This window comes from Aedes albopictus, chromosome 1 (assembly GCF_035046485.1).
Source record: "Aedes albopictus strain Foshan chromosome 1, AalbF5, whole genome shotgun sequence".
Taxonomy (NCBI): domain Eukaryota; kingdom Metazoa; phylum Arthropoda; class Insecta; order Diptera; family Culicidae; genus Aedes; species Aedes albopictus.
The window spans coordinates 299,386,888-299,399,420 of record NC_085136.1 but is presented as its reverse complement, the minus strand read 5'-3'; the positions used below and the strand labels follow the sequence as shown (position 1 = coordinate 299,399,420).

General features: G+C 38.3%; 1 protein-coding gene across 1 annotated transcript; it reads left to right on the top strand.

The window, feature by feature from the left end:
- The first annotated feature begins 686 nt into the window (after positions 1 to 686).
- On the top strand, positions 687 to 12,170 carry LOC115256375 (uncharacterized). The gene is made up of 4 exons (XM_062847043.1): positions 687 to 1,617; positions 9,339 to 9,457; positions 10,323 to 10,631; positions 10,999 to 12,170. The coding sequence occupies exons 1-4, from the start codon at positions 1,008 to 1,010 to the stop codon at positions 11,479 to 11,481; spliced, it is 1,521 nt and encodes a 506-aa protein (XP_062703027.1). The 5' UTR covers positions 687 to 1,007; the 3' UTR covers positions 11,482 to 12,170.
- The last annotated feature ends 363 nt before the right edge of the window (positions 12,171 to 12,533 follow it).

The window sequence follows — 12,533 nt, the reverse complement described above, 5'->3', positions numbered from 1 at the left end:
CTCTTCCATTACTTGTTACTGGGGTAGGGGTATTAAGGGCATAATGGACACCCGGGGCGAAATGGACACCCCTGTTTTTGCCGAAACAGTTGACTTTTATGTAAAACTTTTAATGCATAGATGTAAAGGAACAAGTCATAGTTCTATTTTTCAAAAGTACCTTTTATATTGCTCCAAAATAACCAAAATATCGTTGAAATTGAAATATGTTCTTCATATGGTGAAATTCTTATAATTTCGAAGCAGCATCAAATAAGGTATAACGATTTTTGGAGTGAGTCCACCATAAAAACAAATGAATTGTTACCTAATCTACATGTATACGAAGATTTAGTAATGGATAAAGTATTTTATTTTTGATCAGAATTTACTTAAAATAGCAATTTTAATGTTGTAGTCGATTCGGGGCGAAATGAACACTGGGAATTACGAATGGATGTACGCGCATTGCATACTGTTAGGCGTTTTAGAGAGTTTGGAAAAAATCAATCCGATTATTTTAGCCTAACGTTTATTTAACTAACTTTGATGTTATGTAATTTCGTCTTAGATGGAGTATTATATCTGTGGTATTGATCTCCATAGGCAAATTACTTAACTGGTCGATGTAATCAAAGAATAAGCATAAAATATGCAGAGGTGTTCATTATGCCCCGATGGGTGTCCATTTCGCCCCGTACCCAGTGGCTATGATTTTCGCGAAATATTCATGAGTTGAGAAAATGAAATTGTTTCAGTGTAGCCTGATGTTTATTTTTTTTCAACCCGAAATGACAATTCTTTTTTTGATTACAGCAAAAGAGTTCATTCCATTCATGCGACTGGAAGATGAACTTCTTTTGCTTAATCAATGAATATGATTTTTTGTATTGGTCGTCCGTTCGAATGTCATTGCGTTCTCGATTGTGAATGGGTAAGTATGAAATTCATTGTTAGCGCGACGAATATCATCGATAATGGTGATTTTATTATCACAGTCACCGGTGAGTCTGTATCCCGGGTAGAAAATGGACGTAGAAGCTGCCTGTCCTGTTGCGCCGAAGCCGAAAAAACGAAAGAACTCGAGCAAACCAACGCTGCAAGAGATCGCGCTGCGATTTATAAGCCGCGAAGGAAATGCAGGATCATGCAGCATCGACGAAAATAGCGGTTGCTCATACACACAAGTGACGTGCGATGTCGGAAATTTTGTCCGACACTTCCGAACCCAGCATCCAAACGCGGCCAGGAAACACGGACTTATGAGCGAGAAGGATACAGGCGCCCGGAAACCACGAGCAATCGCAAAACGCCTCATAGCTATTGATCGGCGTTTGTTGCTCGAATCTTTAACGAAGCTGGTGTGCTATCATAATCTTCCTTTATCTTGCGTCGAGTGGGAAGGTCTCAAGCAATTGATGGACCCAATTGCCTCCGCATTGGATGTGACGCTGAATCGAGGAAAAAACAAAATGATCATTCATGCCATAGCCAACAGGGTTCGTGCCGCTTTGGGAAAGGAGATGAAAAATATTTTACTTTCGCTGAAGGTCGATTCCGCTTCGAGATTCCACCGCCATATACTTGGAATCAATGTTCAGTACGTTTTAGACGGAAAAATCGTCATTCGTACTCTTGGTAAGTTGACATATTTTAACCTGGTATTACGTTAAAACTGAAACAAAACTTGATTCTCGAATTAGTGTTATACATCTTCTTGGATTAACGTCCAAGCTGGAAAAGAGCCTGCTCACACTTTCAAAGTTAACTGAGCTCCTGCCAATAATCATTTTGTTAAGGAAATAAACTGGACCGGCCGGGAATCGAAGCTGTCGGCCGTCATCCTCAGCAAGATTTTGATTTACGAGGAAAAATGCATTCAGCGCCTCTAAATGACTTTCAGACAAATATGGTCCTTTACAAAGCTGTTCCTAATAAATGGGCCTCTTTCGAATGTACATAACAATTTGAATGGTCCATTATAGCCATAAAAAAAATGTTTATTTTTTCACAACAATAACTATATCTGGCGTTCGATTTGAATAGGACCTATCAGCATAAGAATTACAGCATCATAATATGTCATATTATGACCTATTCAAATCGAACGCCAGATATATTCTTCGTCAAAGCTGTATTAGTTTTGAACAAGTTTTATGTTGCATTCAAGAAAACCCGGCGCTCTTGCTGCAGTTTTCAAATTTTAATATGTAGAAAATTGAAAATGCGTTGTTTTGTGCCCAGAGACCAAATGTTTGTCGCCAGATATAGGAAAATCGGCCAAATACTTTTATTTTTGGTTTGACGCTTCTCCTGTCTCTTGAAAAAAGTATGCAAAAATTGCAAGTGAAAATCATGGACAGCGAAAATATTACTAAAAACGTGCAAACACTCTGGGTGGAATATGTTTCTCAATAGAATAAATTAAGTTTTTTTTTCAGTCTTCTCTAGAGACCAATATTAATTTGGTCGATTTCATGCTCGTTAAACATTCTCGTAGACTTGGTGGTTTTGAACCAACATTTTACTGAAGTCTCTGAATAACATAAATGTTTTTTTTGCTAATTTCTAGCTGCACTCTGAAACCTCTACACTAGACCTAAAGATAGAAAAGAGTAGGTAATCTTTCAGAAGCAGTTTACCAGCCGTACGCGGAAAACGGTATCCATTAAGTCACTGTTGCAAACTAACTCAGAAAGTTACGGTAGAAGATTGGAAAGTTTTCAATTGGTCAATCAGTCAGGATTTGCCTATGTAGTGTTATGGTCACACGGTTTATATTTGTCTTCTTGTTTGGTTTTGTGGTAAGGTTCAATATGTTTTCCTCCTCGTTAAGTCAGTTAAGTCAAACACACTATGTTTTTTCATCGAATCAGTTGAACCTCGTATGTTAAAATATATTCGACCCTGTGTCAAATTGATTTCTTGATTTCGCTAATCGTTTTCTACTTCTCTGTGTTCATCTCTTGTGTCCTTAAATTGTCATCGGTCCAAAACCCACAGAAACATGTAACTGAACTTCTGATATTTTTTTTCTGTTGGTGTCATAATACCATCGAAGATAAACAAAAATATGCCAAGTTGGTCAGCCACATTTTTAAATAATAAAGATTGCTTGTTAACTATTATGTATTCTTCCCCCTACAAATACTATAAAAAATATTCAAATTCGTTCAATTGTCCTATCGGCCCTACCTCGATAAACCATGTTATTTTTCAAGCGTGGCCTAGAAATGCCAACCTAGTCATACACAAGTAACTTTGTTCAGCTGATAAAAAGCAGTCAGTTTTTTGTCCAAAATGTCACGTGGGTGGCGACTGACAGTTTGGGATACCATGCAGAGAGCTCCGGCGGTGATCAGCCATACCGCATCTGTAGCAGCCGGTTCGTGATGAACCGTTGGAGGCGCATTAAAGTGTTAAAAAAGTGATATGTTTCACTAAAAAAACACTACATTACAATAGTCAAAATTAAATTCCTTCACTTTAATACCGTCAACCCCTGTGAAATTGGCCAGGGAAGCTTCTGAATGACATTCAAAAAGGTAGCGCTCGAACTTTGCCAAATATAAATGTTTTCGTACAAAGTTGAACCTGCAAGATGGGAATAAATTAAGATGATGATGATAAACCTGGGCGTGTTAGTGGAATATGTACCTGTAAGTAAAATAAAATCGAAAAATGTACTGTTCCTTTAATTCCAACTAACTTGAGTCGGAATTAATAGGAACAATACTTTATTCGATTTTCTTTTACTTATAAATTAACATTTGACATCCATTCACTATACATAGGAACAATTCATGAAATGAGTCAATGTGAATTTGATAGTTTTTACTGATTTGCATATATGGTTGAACTTAGTAATAAGACTAGGTACAGTATGCCGAAGATACTAAGGTGTTTAAATTGCTTATTTCGAAGCTATTCAATAATTTTAGTTGAAAAATCACGAATTAACACGATTTTTATAAAAGTCATGTAATTTTACATTATTTTACGTGACTAAATTAATTAGCTATTTCTCCTTCGTGTAACGAACATTTCCTCCATACATCGTTTTTGTGTAGGAATTCGTTTTCATTGACTAATTATTTATCAAAAGTATGTCACGTTGATACTAAAAATTGCGTAGAGTTGCCAGCACGAATTAAAACAAAGTTACCTATGATTAAGACGTCATGCCATCGTATTCTAATGTCTTTTGATTCAAGTATCAGAAATTACGCTGATGATAAGGCTCGAGCAGGCTTGTAAACATTCGACACTTTTCACTACCTGCGTTTCGTTGCCGCGGTCGGGTGTCAGCTTGCTTTGTTTCATTCGAGCGCGACTGCTACCTCTTACACACAACACGAGCGGCAGAACGAAGATCAATAAACAAAAAAGTGGATCAAATCATCGTCGTCTGACACGATGACATTTGTCTAATTCCAGCTTTTTGCAAGATTTCAGCCAATTTTGATTGAGATTGGTATAATATTAGTTTATTCGTGTGTGATAAATCGATTACGACACATATATTTATCCAAACCAGCTCTCTTTATGGGAAAAACAGAAATAACAAAAACCGAACCATCTCCCGAAGACGCAATCGTGGTCAAGCGCATTCATTCGACATTTTTGTTCCGTACAGTAGTTTGATCGCTTGTGTTGCGAATGTTGGAGACAAAGGCAGCTGAATATCGACGAAAATGTGTCAAAGACTGTGATCGCTAACAAGACTGGGCTCGAGCCTGCGGATCAGAAGGTCCCAGGTTCAAGCTCAAATACATAATGACTCCATGACTTACACGCAATCTCCCAAATAATGATGATCGGGACCTGCCAATTAAGCCCATTCCAGGACTAGCTAGATATTTAGTTCACTTGTTGACAAGAAATCGTGTCGACGAGATCAGCTGGACGAAATATTGGACATCTGTTTGATACTGGGCACTGCGTGAGCGATTCCACTTGGCAGCGCCCCTTACAATTTGTACAGCGCCTTAATGTATTCTATTTGAATTCTACTACATTAAACTGGTTGCCTTTGCGCTACTGTTACATTTCTACCCTGCCCATGGTAGAATGATGAGCACGATGATGTGTGGCTCTTGTTCCTTTTTCCAATTGAGGGTCCATTATAAGTTGCTGTTAGCCGATATCTAAGTTTCCGGGTCCGTTAGGGTCCGTTGGGGGGAAGAGCAACTGACGAAAAAATTGCAAGTGTCGGGGCTCGAACCCATGACGACCATCTACTTATGAAGTGAACCTGTTTCACGGGCCCTGGCTTTCGAAGTATTTCTCTAGGAATTTATTTCAGGTAGCCTTTCAGAAAAGTTAACCTGTTTATCTTACAAATCCTAGGACTCCTTCAATAATTCAATAATAAGCAATTTCTCCGGGTAATCATCCAAAGAATTCTTCTGGAATTCCTTCAGGAATTCCCCCAAGAATTTTTCCCGAAATTCATCCTGTAACTGTTCCAGTAAATCCTTCAGGGTATCCTCCAAAAAATTCCCCAGAAAGATTTTATTGCTATTGTTATTCCCTCACATGTTAAATGTTAAGCACGACCAGATGGTCTGTAAGTAATATCTTATCTCACAAGCTTCGGATGGCTTTGCGATCTTCGACAAAGTTTTTCGGCACATATAAGGTTATAATTCTATATAATCGGTTATGTAATTTAGGAAAAAAATAAAGCCCTTTATGAAAAAAAAAATGCAAAAAAGACTTTGTTTTCCCATATAAACTCTCATACAAACTTCAAATGAGTCAAGCATCACCCAAATGTTAACGGATTCAGCTGAAAATTTGACCAGAGATTGCGGCGTCATATAGAACGAAATTAGAAGGGTGCCCATCACACTTTTTGACATGTGGTATTTTAAGCCACGTTACTCCAGGAGTTCCTCCAGGGTTTTCTTCAGGAATTCCTCTAAAGATTTCTCCAGGAATTCTTCAAGGAATTTCACTAGGGACACCTGCATGGATTACTTCAGGAACTCCTCTAAGCATTTCTCCAGGAATTCCTTTAGGCATTCCTCCAGAGTGTCTGAAGAAATCTCTAAGTTGTTTGGCTGGTCAAGGACTAACCGATAATAAGACTTAAGCTTCAAAATTCCACCGCTAGGCGATGCTAGTGAGCTAACAAATTTTGTTTTCCATATATATCAGGAAAATTTGCAAAAAAAATACAACTAGCGCCGCTTAGCTGCAGAAACTTGAATCAAACACTAATTATTCTGAAAGCCCTTGATCTACCAAACAATATTGAAGAAGACACCATCTTTCTACAAAATTGGGGTGATGAGATATGCGAAATTTAAAATTTGTTTGCTCTCTAACGTCGCCTAGCGGTGGTATTTTGAATCTTAAGCCTTATTATCGGTTAGTCCTTGACCAGCCAAACAATTTTGCCAAAGACATCAACTCTCTAAGTAATCAAGATCATGAGATATATGAGATTGAAATTTCGTTAGCGTCACATCTATTTGTCTGTGATCATCTTAGACAAGTAGATGCAACACTGACAAAATTTTCATCCCTGAGATATTCTCAGGATCTTGATTACTTAGAGAGTTGGTTTCTTCGGCAAAGTTGTTCAGCTGGTCAAGGGCTTTCGTATGATTCGTGATTTCACCGCTAGGCGGCGCTAGAGAGCGAACAAATTTTACATTTCACATATCTCAGCATTCTGATTCTTTAGAAAGATGGTGTCTTCGGCAAAATTGTTTGGTAGATCAAGGGCTTCCAGAATAATTATCGTTTGGTTCGAGTTCCTACAGCTAGGCGGCGCTAGTTGCAATTTTTTGCATATTTTCCTGATATATATGAAAAACAAAATTTGTTAGCTTACTAGCACCGCCTGTTGGTGGAATTGGAAACAAAAATATCGATAAACTGTAAGCCCTTGACCAGCTTAAGACGTCTGCTTGTCTCTGATATCACAGGATTTGATACCCCTTAGCGGGTTTTGGACTCACTCGCATGGTTTCGGTTCACCAAATGCTCAAACAGAGGATTCCTACGGAAATTCCAGCAGGAATTTCTTCAGGAATTCCTGCAGTAATTTATTAAGGAATTCTTATAGCAATTACTTCAAGGATTCCTCCAGGAATTTATCCAGCAATTTATCCATCAGGGATTCCTCCATAAATTCCTCCAGGCTAGGCATACCTCCTCCAAAGATTCCTTCAGAAATTGCTCAAGGAATTTCATAAGGAATTTGCCTAGAAATTTCTCCGGGAATTTCCCTTGAAATTCTCCCAAGCTTTTTTTCCAGGAATCCCTCCAAGAATTTATCCAGAGATTCCTCCTAGAATTGCTTCAGGGATTCCTCCAGGAATTCCTCTAGGGATTTCTCCATGAATTTCTTCAGTGATATCTCACAAGAATTCCTCCGGGGATATCTTCAGGAATTCCTCCAGGAATTCCTCAAGAAATTCCTCAGGAATTCCTCAAGAAATTCCTCAGGAATTTCTCAAGGATTTTTTCAGAATTGCTTCCAAGGATGCCTCCATGAATTTATCAAGGAACTGCTCTAGGAAACCCTCCAGGTATTTTTTCATAAATTCCTCCAGAGATTCTCCAAAAATTCTTCTAGGAGATTGAATTGCCATGAATTTGATCAAAGGTATCTCCAGGAGTCCTCCAGGATTTTCTCCAGAGATTTCTCTAGGTATTGCTTTAGGAATTCCTCCAGCAATTCCAACAGGAATTTCTCCACGAATTGCAGGGATTCATACAGCAATTCCTCCAGAAATTCTTACAAAGATTCCTCCAGAAATTTTTCTAGTTATTCTTCCAGGAATACTCCAAGAGATATCTTCATAAATTTGTCCAGAGATTCCTCCTAGAATTTCTTTAAGGATTCTTCCAGGTATTTCCCCAGGAACTCATCCAGGGATTCTTTCGGGAATTCTTCCAGAGATTGCTGCAGGAACTCATCCAGGAATTCCCCCCGACATTCTTTTAGGAATTCCCTACAGGTACACTTTCAACAATTCCTCCAGAGATTTCTCCGAGGATTCCTACGGGAATTCCTACGGGATTTCTCCAGGCATTCATGCAGGAATTCATCGAGGGATTCATCCAGGAGCTTCTCCAGGGATTACTCCAGGGATTTCTCCGGAAACTCTCCCAGGGATCGCCGCAGGAACTCCTCTAGTGATTCCTTCGGAAATTCCTCTCAAAATCTCTTCAAAAATTTATTCAGGAGTACTGTGAGAAGATTTGTATCGGAATTCTTTGAGAAAATTTGAAAGAAATGCATGCAGGAGCCAAAGGGGTTAGTAGGTATAAATTTGCTTAGGGTGTTCGCAAACAACCAAGCCCCCCCCCCCCCCCCTTTAGACCAAATGCTACGCCCATGACCGAAATACAAATTTTCATGAATTCTGGTACCCGGTTGCATGAAAATCAATTCAAAGTTTATATGAGAGCCGTTTTTTAAAGCATACCTGGGCGGAGCTTTCACCCAGTGTCAAAAGGAAAGTTACATATAAAATCTCTTTATATCAGTGGCTCAGAAAAAGGTGCTCTTTGTAAAAAATATGTTTTTCAAAATTATAAAGCTTTATTGGCAAACGAATCTTTCAGTCACTATCTGCATATAGAACTGCCGTCTGAGATGCGAAGCGTGAAACATAAACTTTTCAAAACAGTCTGGCGTAATGTACACTCCCGATTAAAAGTTTGGGGTCAGCCCCTCAAAACATGCCATGTTTTTGGCCCATATCTCCGCTAATTTACATCCGATTTCAATAACGTAGGCAGGAACGTCTCATTCAAAAGATAATAAGTCAAAAAAACTATGAACATGATTTAGGTAAATCTTTTTGAAAAATACTTGTATGTAAACTTAATCTTATGTTGCCAAATATTCTAAAAGATAAATTTAAACCTACAGCAGTGTCGCTGTAAATTGGGTCGACCAAATTTCAAGATGAGAGCGATAATATAACCAATTTGTTATTCGCTTTCAACTGCTTTTTGCCGAGCTAAAGAATCTAAAGAAAACTAAAGAATCTAAAGAAAGAATCTAAAGAAAAGTAAATTTGGTATTGATGTCATTGACAAAAAGTTTGAGGTCACTTTAGTTAAACATGAAAAGGTGATTTTTAGATATCTTTGTCATCTTTCATTCTATTTTAATTCTGCTTCATTTATTTTAAATATAATAAATGATACTAAATAATAATAGCTTCTTGAATTCGGGCGTAATTTGGCGGATATACTGGCCTTAAAATGACATGTATTTATGAGGGTGGCCCCAAACTTTCGATCGGGAATGTAGTTAGTAACATCTTATAAGATACCCGATTGTATTTACATTGAACAATCATCATAACACTTTTAAAACAAAATTTCAGGCATGGTAGAAATCAAGGAGCGGCAAACAGCAGCATTCCTGAAGGAAAAGATTTTAGATGTGATTCAATCGTATGGGATGAGCATAGAACAAATCTTCTCCGTTACTGTCGATAACGGAGCGAACATGGTGGCGGCAGTCAAAGGACTGAAACATGAAATTGATATGCTTTTCACCCAGCACTTGCTATCCGGTGGTGACGACGAATATGAATCCATCGACAATCAGGCCGAAATCGAGAGTGCAGCCATCGAAAGTGAAGAACTCGCGGAATCACTGACAGCGGAGTTTCAAGAACAGCTTAATCTTGTGCGGTGCGCTGTACATACACTCCAACTCGCCGTTTTAGATGTCGTTGACAGAAAAAATGATTCCGTCAAGCATATCACTGAAATGGCCAGAAAGTGTAGAGGCACTAAATACATTATCCATTTTGAACGTAGTGGCGCGACCGTTCCTCCGATTTGGGCGCCTACCAGATGGGGTGGAATATTTAAAATGGCCAAAAGCTTCCTCCGACAAAAGGATTTTTTTGTTCAGCTTGGGATACAATTTCCCGAAATCGGTAAGCAAACTTTGTTCCTATACACATTTTTGCCTTTCACGTACTGGAAAGGCTATATGTATGTTCACTCCAAAAATGACTTTTTGATTGAAGGCCCGGAGGGTCAAGTCGCATATACCAATCAACTCAGCTAGACGAATTGAGGTGGTGTGTGTCTGTGTGTGCGTACGTGCGTGTGAATGTGTGTGTGTGTGTGTGTGCGTGTGTGTGCACATACGCACACACATACATCACCTCAATTCTTCGAGCTGAGTTGATTGGTATATACGACTTGACCCTCCGGGTCTTCTATCAAAAAGTCATTTTTGGAGTGAATATCTAGCCTTTACAGTACACTTAGTGTACGAGAAAGGCAAAAAGATTTTATATGTGGAAGATAAAACTGATTCATTTTGTTGTAAACTTTTTTGGTTTACAGAGTTGACGCCTAAAATTTGGGAGTTCATCGAGCACTATGTGCAGGCCTTTGAGCCCTTGGATATCTGCACCAAAAAACTTCAGGAACGGCATGTTTCATTGTCCGATTTCTATATCGCGTGGCTCATGACAATCAACTCAGTACGAAACATGTTTTCGAATCCTTTTGCCCAGAAGTTGACTAAGGCTCTGACAGATCGCTTGGTTAAGTTGAAATCGTCTCAAGCATTCCAGATGGCTCTTTTTGTGGATCCCCGCTTGAACTTCTTGAACTCCAAACTGTTCAACGAAGATGAAAAGCTACATATTCAGGTATTGTTACGTCTAAACCAAATGCTTAAAATGTTATGTCGTTTGCAGTAAATGCCCACCCACGCCATAGCTCAACTGTCAGATTTTGAAATTTAAGTTTATGTCGAGATTTTTCACAGTCAAGTAAAACAACTTACTTTACATTATATCGAATTCTAAGACATAAACAAATTTATTTTTATGAATCGTATCGATTACCATCAAGGTTTTGTCGAGAAACTATTTTTTTTTTTTGAAGTAATTGCTTTATTTACTTTAAAAAAGAGTTTACCTGTTAGAGTAAATAGAGTGAATATGGCGTATTAAAGAGTATCGGTTCCCTTTCTGTGCATGTAAAGTAATGTTAGTTTTTTTTATTTACATTCAGACATGTATCAAGGACACCTGGAACAGAATTCGAAGACTGAAGCCATCACCTTCTGAAATGTCAGCTAACAACAGTTCCAATAGCAATTCTCAATTCGACGATTTCGTGACGGAGCTTTATGGTGGTACTCTGTCGAAGACAGCAAACGATGCAACTGATTCGTCATTTGTCCAACAACTTAAGGCGTTGGAAGCTGAACCTCGTCAAGACCACACATTTGACGTGTTCAAACATTGGGTGAAGCGTAGAGAATCGCATCCGGAGCTTTTCGAGGTTGCTATGGTTGTCGTAGCAACACCCTCGAACCAGATTTCAGTAGAGCGGTCCTTTAGCGCGTTAGCTCTGATTCTCACGTCGCACCGAGTTGGATTGGGACAAGATGCACTAGAAGATATATTGATCATAAAGCTCAACCGGGACATTTTTGAGAAAGAGGCTGAATTGATCGATTGGGATGATCTGGTCAGTAATGTGAATTCTTAGCTTGAGTCTAGTCTTGGAGTTATTGAGATTATGGTTAGCAACAGCACGGTGATATACCATCAAGAGAAATAGTTTACAAAAAGAATTTTGAATTAGTTATCTGGGAAATATGTTCTCTTTTTTTGTTCTATTGTTTTATATTTTTAAATAAAACGAAATACATAAGTACCTTTTATTTCGACAATAAAATAATTTTTGAGCTTTTTTTTTTTAAATGCGCCGTTGGTAAGGTAGACGCGTACAATTTCCATGTGACTTTATTGGTTTTTGTAGGAATGTAGGGTGTAAGAAAATTAGGGAAGGGAATCCTGTTGTTGGGGCATCGCTATAACTTAGTAAATTTATCCAGTTGACTCGTATGTTTGTACAATGTACATGACTAGGGTAATTGATCCGATCATGGAGGAGTTAAGCGCTGGGTTCATGCTTAAACCACAATTGTATCGCCCCAAGCAAACTTTTTTACATGGATTGAATTGAAAATAATAAAATCCATCCTTAATCTACGGGAAAATAACGAAATATTGCCACTTTAATGTTGTTATGAGCATTTTATTCGTTTTTATCTGAAAGAACATTGTGTTCCTAATGTTGCGGTATGTGTTCCTAATGTTGCGGTATTTTGTTCCTATTGTTGCGGTATCCCATTGAAATCATATGGGATACCGCAACATTAGGAACACTACCGCAACAATAGGAACACATTTAAGAAAATATTTTTTTTAAATAAGTTTTTGGGCAAATGTTAAGCAAACAAATGGTGCAATCTCATAATTTAAGCACCATACATCTATTAAAAATACCTTTTGGTAACATTTCAGTCGAAAAAGTGCTCAATTGCCATTACCGCTACATTAGGTACTACCACAACGATGGGAACAATTACCCTAGATAGATGCTTCCTCACCATATACGAAATTCATATAAGTAGATTATATATGTGCTCATTCTGCGAATGGAGTGACGTGAGGGAAGTCGGAGTCGTATATCGAGATGAGGAATCCACTCTCGAATGAAGTGACTCGCCGTGTAAATCAAATGGAGAGTCACCT